The 8,488-nt window shown below is 37.7% G+C and overlaps 1 protein-coding gene across 1 annotated transcript; it reads right to left on the bottom strand.

Annotated features, from left to right (window-relative positions):
* Positions 1–621: 621 nt before the first annotated feature.
* LOC144634633 (uncharacterized) lies at positions 622–8,123 on the bottom strand. Its single transcript, XM_078493650.1, has 7 exons — positions 7,675–8,123; positions 4,642–4,688; positions 4,187–4,217; positions 3,436–3,509; positions 2,245–2,379; positions 1,501–1,761; positions 622–977 (listed from the first exon to the last, which is right to left on the bottom strand). The coding sequence occupies exons 1-7, from the start codon at positions 7,994–7,996 to the stop codon at positions 807–809; spliced, it is 1,041 nt and encodes a 346-aa protein (XP_078349776.1). The 5' UTR covers positions 7,997–8,123; the 3' UTR covers positions 622–806.
* Between the last annotated feature and the right edge of the window lie 365 nt (positions 8,124–8,488).

Here is an 8,488-nt window from a genome sequence, read left to right on the forward strand (position 1 = left end):
GAACCCGGGCCGTTGGACTCGGTGTAGAGCGTGCTAACCATTAGGCCACCGCGCCTCCCAAACAAGTTTAAGTCTTCATGATTATGCATGACAAACCTTTATGACACGATTTTTTGAAAATCACGAGAATCGCGAAAATTAATTCCCGCGAAAATATTTAACAATAAGGAATTCAAAAGAGGGGGCCGGGAGGGGCAGGGGGGCGTGTTACTTTAGGAGGGATTTTTACGAAAGAACGTAATTTACTCCCCTGCTACCATGCATAGAAAGATCCATTTAGACCCAGTAGCCAATTTGACTTTGTCAACATAGAAAAGACTGGCATAGGCTCGTAAACAACTGCTTCAGAGTGCTTGTTGTACTCAGTCTTTGATCTTTAAGCAGTAAATAAGCCATTTCAGAGACAAGTTTAACAAAAGGAGGGTCAGTGTTCCTTTAAAAGCGGGATAAGGTGAAGAACACAATTCAGTGATAATGACTATAGCTGAGCGATATAAAAGAGAAGAAAACAAGCCACTGATGTTATTTGCACCCAAATGGCAGTGGACATAGTCTTTTGGTATGGCTCAATGTTGAACGAAGTTTCCCCTCCGTTTAGATGTCCCTGGGGACTTGTGGAGTTAATTTGAGATTGTTGTTTATTTCAAGTCAAAAAACCCATCATTATACAAATAGAACAGTTGCTGTCACTCGGCGACTTATTTACAATTATTGCTTAATCATTATTAATCTGCTAAATTGTTTTCATTTTCTTCAGTTCGGGATCAGTCGAAGTCCTTTCTTTATCTTTAATTATTAATTTTGTTTTAGGTTGTGCACTCCCAGTAGTAAATGTAACAATACATAGTAGACGCTCCACTGACAATAGTTTTCTCGCATGTACACGTGTAGGTTCTCTTGCCACCTGAGATGCTGCTTGAGAGCTGAACAACTTTTGCGTCATTTGTGCCACAGTTAACTCCAAGAAACTTTTTACCCTGCAACATTTAACAAAGGTTAAACACAAATATCAGGCAAAGACTTGGGTTATGATACAAAATTCGTTGGGCGACCCCAGGGCGCTTTAATATTACGCTTATCAGTTTCCATTGGAGAGGTGGAACGAAGTATCTCAGTTAAATTACACTAATTTGTTATTTGCACTCCGACGAAGTGAAAAAAGGTGCGAATTTTATTCCGCTTTTGCTGGGCGTTACTTTAACTTGAAAACTCTCTTCTCTGGATCTTGGCACAACAACGAAGAGGCCTTCGTGCCCCACGATGATTTTTCTAACGTTTGACTAATTCGATTTGGAATTCCTATTAAGATTCAATTTCATTTGCTATACTGGCCTTTAGATTGATTGCTTCAGGACGCATGACGCACATCTGATTTAGTTCTTTGCACCGAATCCCAGGTATAAACGATTGTGCAATTTACAAACAGTCGGACCACTATTTAACTTAACTTCATCTGCCAGTTGCCCTAATGGCCTTTGATCTTATTTCTTAGAGACCTACCACTGGTTCAGTTATCTGCACCGTTTCCGTGGCATAGATGCCCGCACTCTGGCCTGTGCTGGTTCCTTTATTGTAAGAACAAAGTGCAAGATTACCAGATCCAGGAGGGCCCTGGGTACCATTATATCCAGGTTGTCCGGGTGATCCAGGAGGGCCTTGGGTACCATTGTATCCACGTGATCCGGGATGGCCAGGAAGGCCCTTGGTACCATTATATTCTGGTGGTCCTATGGGGCCTTGAATCATAGTTACGTTGATAACCTTAAATGATACAAACAAATTTAATTATACTCACAAAGCATCCCCCTTACATTGTTGATCGCCACATGTAAATTAGTCAGTAAGTCAATTATTCAGTCATTTAAGCAAGCTAGCATGCGAACAAGCAGGGAAGGAAGAAAGCAAGCAAACAGGCAAGGAAGAAAGCAAGAGAGCAAGCAGAACAAGCAGAATGGTTAGCAAACGGTACGCACACGTCAACTTGAGGTGTATTAATTTTTTCTTCGCGAATGTAGCCCAATATAAGTTTATTATTATTATGAGCACAAGTTAAATAGCGTTACTACTAATGGATTTGCAAGCCATTCATTTCACTCTTTTTTTTCCTCAAACTATTCGAATTGCACACTAATTTCCTTCTGCTTAAGAAATTTTGCACAATACCGTGTTAGGCTTATTGACAAGGTAGTTAACCGTTTGCTGCTTTACTTTATCAAAATTTTACGATATTCAATCTCTTCATACCTTTTGATCCAGCTGAAAGATTTCTTGTTGAACGTCAATCAGTTTTTCGTTCACTGCTGGCAAAAGAGCTGTTAAGTTGTCAATTCTTTGGGAAGATTTCTGTATGGCGAGCCACAGCTCTGTTGTATTATTTTCCTAAACAAGATAACGAGAAGGTGCAAATGAAAAGGAATTTGACCACAATGGAATAAAAAAGCAATCCTTGTTATAATCACTACACTGTGGTAGGCGCATCATCTTACTAAAATTGAGAAAGAAAAAAAATAAATAACTTTATTTATTTTTAAATAAAAACGGTAAAATGTTAGATAGAAGTATTAAATCCGGTTATAACACCTCCTTACCCCTTCATCGGAAGACCCCAGGCACAAAAAACTTTCCTTATTTCCTTACTGTAAAATTGATGACGTTTAATTATCAGAGTAACTTCTTCAAATCTGTGGGCGGTACCTGACATTACTGAGTATATATTTTAAAAATCGATGCAACATTTTTCTTTACCAGTAGACCCAGTACACAACGGTTATTACAAGCCCCATATGCAGTATTCAAGTTAGTTTACATCAGCTGCAGGTCTGCTAGCGCTTGCAACATCAAAAGCGATCACATTACTTAAAACTTGTTTTGAGTGAAATTATCTACCGTAATAATTCCATTTAGCGCCCGGGGCCCTTATTTACTTCAGGCACCTCGAGGGAGGGCGCTTATTCGGGACAGGGCGCTTATTAATTTTTTTGAGAAACAACCAAATGTTCACAAAAAACCGTTAATAAAATATTAAAATAACTAACAATAACAACAATTGCAACAGTAACAAATTGTTGAAGTTTAGTTACTTTTAAAGTAATTTTTTTATTTTAGCAGTAAATAATATATGGCACGGTGAATGTTCATGAGTTTATCTTGTCGACGTCGACAACTTCAGTAGGGGCAGTTATCCACAATAGTTAAAGCACTTATAATAACGGGGGCGCTTATTAGAATTGGGGCGCTTATTGGAATAGGGGCGCTTATTGACAAAAACGCATTCGAAGGGAGGCGCTTATTCGGAAGGGGCGCTTATTGGAAGGAGGGCGCTAAATCGAATCATTACGGTATGTTACGGTATCTCTTCGGCCCACTGTTCGGGTGCAGTGCTATCATATGATTTATGTTTGCGACTTTTAAGCTTTGTTTATTATCAATATGTACCTCATTTTTATCTGATGGTCCGTTTGATTTATTATACTCTGATTTTGAAATCCTTCCTTCAATCTTGTTAATTTCCCCAGTTGTTCGAAGGTAGTTTCCCTATTTTTTTTTTTTTTTAATTGGTATGTTGGCCTGTAGTAAAGAATGGAGCTTGTTTGAAGACTTTACTTTTCCCAAGAATCTTGCATAAACACGTATAGAATTTACGTTGAAATAATGATGCTCTTGTGATTGTAAAGTACTTAAAACACATTTCAGAAACGTGGCAATTCAAGGTAAAGGAAGAACTAAGTTAAATCTGCAAATGTTCCAGCTCTGCTGTAAAGTGCAAGTCTATTTATTTTAACAAACAGACAACAAATCCGAATTTATTTATTTTTTTATGAGCGAATAGTCAACGTAGCGTAGCAGAGGATTGCAGTCCAAAACCTACAATTTGGTGAATATATTAAAGCCAAAAATCAAGAGTCACTTTCCCTTTAAGGAGAAAAACGCGCACCAACTTCCTTTATCAGCGAATAGACAACAATGGGAGAGCCAATAAGATTCGCAGATTTCCAATAGGAGCACGATGAGTGTCTACTTGTTCTCTTTAATAAAGTTTTGAAGTATCAGCAGGTCTCCAATGTTAATTTTAAGAACAAGATAGTAGAAATTACTTAATGTAGCCTTATGTTTTGGTCACATATGGTTACAAACAGGGGACACTGCACAGATAGAAGCGTCACATCTATAAGTTAAAAACACACTCTGATTTTCAGATTCTTCAGCTCTGCTGCAACCTGCAAAAAAAAAAGAACACAAAAACGCTTTTAACAATAAGATTTATATTAATGACCGCGTCTTCAGCACACTTTTTCACTCCATTTGCTAGTTTTCCCAATGGAAAATAATTATTTAATTACGAGTTTTTTTGGAACCGGCAGTTTTTAGCATTGATTATGATCAACATTTTAACTTCTTTTTATTTCCTTGTTCTTAGTGGGCCAACCAGTTCTCAGTCGCTTTACTAAACTGCTTTTTTTAACTGATGACTCAAATCTTGTTATTTCTCAACGCACTTTTCTCTCTGGGGAATCAAGGACCCTAATTGCTTGACACCACTGCTAGATCACATTGGCTATGACGTTGATGCATGTTTCAGGTTGTTATTGTATATTCCCATCAAGGCGTAAGTATCCCAGTTATAAGAGTAACTAAACTTACCAAAGATTGGATGTTGGAATTGTTTTGCTTGATTTCCTTCAGTTCAGCTGCCAAGTTGGTCAGGAGAAAGGAAAAGAAAGATGAAAATAACAAACAAATTAACAAACAAACAAAAAAGCAAATTCGCAAATAAGTAATTAATTAAACATGTACATGAAAACAAGAATAGATGAACTGAAGTGAATAAGTGAAACGAATAAATGAGTACATAAACAAATCAACAAAAGTTTTGACCATGTTCGATTTACACTACTATTTCAACTTCTATTATTTCTACGACACTTTCCGTGCTTTTAGAAGTTTATTTTCAACATCGGTCTTCCTCGATCGCAGGCAGAACTAACAACATGGGTAACAAATATGGTTAACTGAGCTGATCATGGATAACTAAATCTTTTCCTCTGCGTCAAGTGACTTGCACTTCACCCTGCAGTGTCTAATCTCGTAAAACACAGTGGCGGATCTGAGAGAGAATAGGACCGAAAACATTTTGCTTAGCCCCCTTCCGTTGCCGAAGCAAGATATGACCCATCTTTACTGTCCTCTTCATATTTATTACCTCTGGAATATGTGACTCGCAGCCTTTAGATTACAGGGGGCCGTACAGGGGGGAGGGGGGGGGGGTCCTCTGGCACGATTCACGGGCAAAAAAATAACGAATCAGGGATCACGGATAGTGAAATTTCATTTTCCCAATCACGAAAATTAGTACTCTTCTATCCTGTTTATCCTGTTCTTACGCTAATCCAAATTAATTAAAACAAGTAGATTTGTTGCTGGAAAAGTACCAACAAATGGGGATGCCGTAAAGAATTTTTATGCTCTATAATAAACCGCAGACTACATTGGTTGGAAGAGTTCCGTTATAGTATTTTTTTGTGATAAGGGCAACAGCGGAAGACGTTGGCCGCCAAAGTGTTCTCGTCACTGATATAGTTCCGGGTAAGATATTTAAAACTGAGAACACATAAGGACCATAAACATGAACGACTCAATTAATTAATTCAAGGTGCCTTTACAACACACTTAAGGAGAGTACCACGGTGCAGAACCTGATAAGCCTTCCTCTTATTGTCCCTCGGGTAAAGTGCATGTCTCAATCTCGGCACTCCTCGCTAGGAGCGAAAAAAAAAAAAGATCAACAGAAGACTTAAACTCGGAGAAATTTCTTGGAATTGGTAGTCAACTAAATTTATATATGGCGACCGGTATATATATATATGGTCTCGGGAAACATTTTGTAAGTTTGTTAATATTGGATGTTATTATTTAAACTATTCCGCAGAGTTTTTTCCTTTGATGTTTCCGAGAATCATTCTAAAAGAAAGAACTGTGCATTATAAAAAAAAAACCATGAACATTATAAAAAAAAAAAAACACTTTAAAAATAAGGCTCGAGAGAAACGTCGCGTTGCTGTTTTTGTTTGGTTTCCTGTGGAAAGAAACGTTATTATTTTGGATTCGATGTGAACTATTTTCACAGCATGTCTACTATCCAAACAGAAAAACGCTCGTTACCACAATGTCCACACGTTGTATTGAAGGCGAACAAACTCTTTTTTCATGTTCTTCAAACATCGAAAGGATAATCTCAGGAACCCCCCAAAATATTGAAATTTTTTGTCGACTACAATGCTTTTAAAGTTCGATTAAAGCGATGTATTGGCGAAAAATATAAAGCGAGCTCTTTTCGTGTTTACTTGATTGTTAATTAAATTTTAACAGACATCACGTAAGGCACAAAAGTGGCGAAAAACGTCTTAATTCAGGAGTTTACTACAGTTTACTTAATTTACTACAGTTTATTTTACTTTACTCAAACAAAAATTTTTTTGTTGATAAAACTTTGTTTAAATTTTAGACACATGCAGTACTGTATTGAATAAATGTTATTGAGAAAAGTCAGCCGCATGTAACTTATTTAGCTGATTTAATTAGCAACGCACTGAAAGTGTAGACATTTGACGGAACGGCAAGGAATTTTAGCTTTCACGAAAGAAAATACCAAAATAATTTGCTTTTGCTTATCATATTGGCATAGTCAACGTATTTCCGCCAGTCGCTCTAACGAGATGAGGAATGAGAGTCCAACTGTAATTGAACAATTTAGATGTTAGCTAGTTCGGGGGGGTTTTTTCCCGGGTTTACTGAAAGCAACTTAAGCGCTTTTGTTTACACGTAGCTGAACACGAAAATAGAAACTATCGATCAATCACCTTGTAAAACTAGTTATCCTCGAGCCCATGCATTTGACTAATTTCTTTGTCTTCCGCATCAAAACCTGTTTTCCTCAATTCCTCACAATTTAACGCAACCTTGCCAAAACCGGTTTGCCTAACACCCAAGGGACCAATTTATGATGCTGTTATGGTTATTTCGGTTGTTAATCCAATTATCCTCACTCCCAAGGGAAATACACACGTACCCTGAAAACAACTGTAGGATGCCTTAATCTTTAGGCATCCCAAAAATGAAAATAAGAGAGAAACGTACTCATTTATTCTATACTTACTCTTCAAAGAGTGTTTGAAAAAAATCCGTCAACGAACAATAAGTGAAGGACAGCAAGGGAAGCTCTCGGCTATACTTGGTAGTTCCCAATGCCTTACGAGACGTTACGATAATTACACGGAGGTCACATTTGAAACAATTTGAGGCCTCGCGTCTCAATATCACGCAAAATAAAGTGGTAAAATCACGAATATCGGTTATTAATTCACGTGTCGCGCAAAACCTTCCGGTCACGGGTCACGAAGAATAAAACTATTGAATTCATGTTTCACGGAAAAGAATCTCAGCTAATCACGATCACGAGAGTACCCTTGTACGATCCTTATTACAGCCCATCACAGTCAATTTATTTTTTTCGGTATTTTACCGTTTTCTTGGAGGACATTTTTCTTGACATGTAACCAAATTACTACAGTTAGTGTTATGAGCAATGTTGAACGCCAAGCAAAGACAAAAAAATACATATGTTGCTTTATGTATTTTTTAGTTCTAAAGGTATTTATAATTTGTGATTTCCCTTACCATACACATCTTTGGAAGCAGTCGAGTCGTCTCGAGACATCATCATCGTTAAAGCTAAAACCAAAGTGGCAGCAGCAGTCAGGAAAGCAACAGCAACGACAGCAGCTGTAATCAACAACATTCGCCGAAACGCCGCTGTATCCCGGTCTTCAAACGGTTGTCTTTTCTCCTCTGATCCTGGCGGAAACGTCTCAAAGCTCATTCGTTTTGTCGCAGGGGCTTTGCTTTTTCCAGCTACCTCATCATAGGTTCCGGGCTCAGTTTCTTTTTTGGATTCCATCTCGAAATAAATATTTTCTGTCCCTACTTCTGTCTTACTCATCGTTTAAAAGTAACGTGCGGTTTCCGAGCAATGTTCCTCATACGCTATAAAGCTGCAACTGTATCTCTAATCCCATTCCAAGCAAAATAAATTAAAGTTTATTCAAATCCCAATTCTGTCATGTGATGTTATTTGTCGACGTCGGCTTCTGATTGTTCTCAGACTGTTCTCATACCAGATTGGAACACGCAGAAACGTGTACATCATATATATCAACCCAGTGACCTCGGCATTTTTTAAAGACGCTTGAAAGACTCAGCACTGTTTACTTCTTAAGCTTAGAGGTGAATTGTGCCGGCAACTTTTGGAAAATTTTTGGCAATAAAGTTTGTGACGTTTATCAAGAAGAAATATGTAACCAAGGCCAGCGTAAATTCTTGCTCTTCTTGTGTTTCAGAAGCTTAAGTAGTTTTATCTAAAGCTGTTCTCGGAAAAATCCTCATCTAAATTAAGTTAAAAAGAATTTAGTACGAATTGTAGTTGTACGAAACA

This window comes from Oculina patagonica, chromosome 13 (assembly GCF_052425735.1).
Source record: "Oculina patagonica isolate OP01 chromosome 13, crgOcupat, whole genome shotgun sequence".
In the NCBI taxonomy this organism is placed as follows: domain Eukaryota; kingdom Metazoa; phylum Cnidaria; class Anthozoa; order Scleractinia; family Oculinidae; genus Oculina; species Oculina patagonica.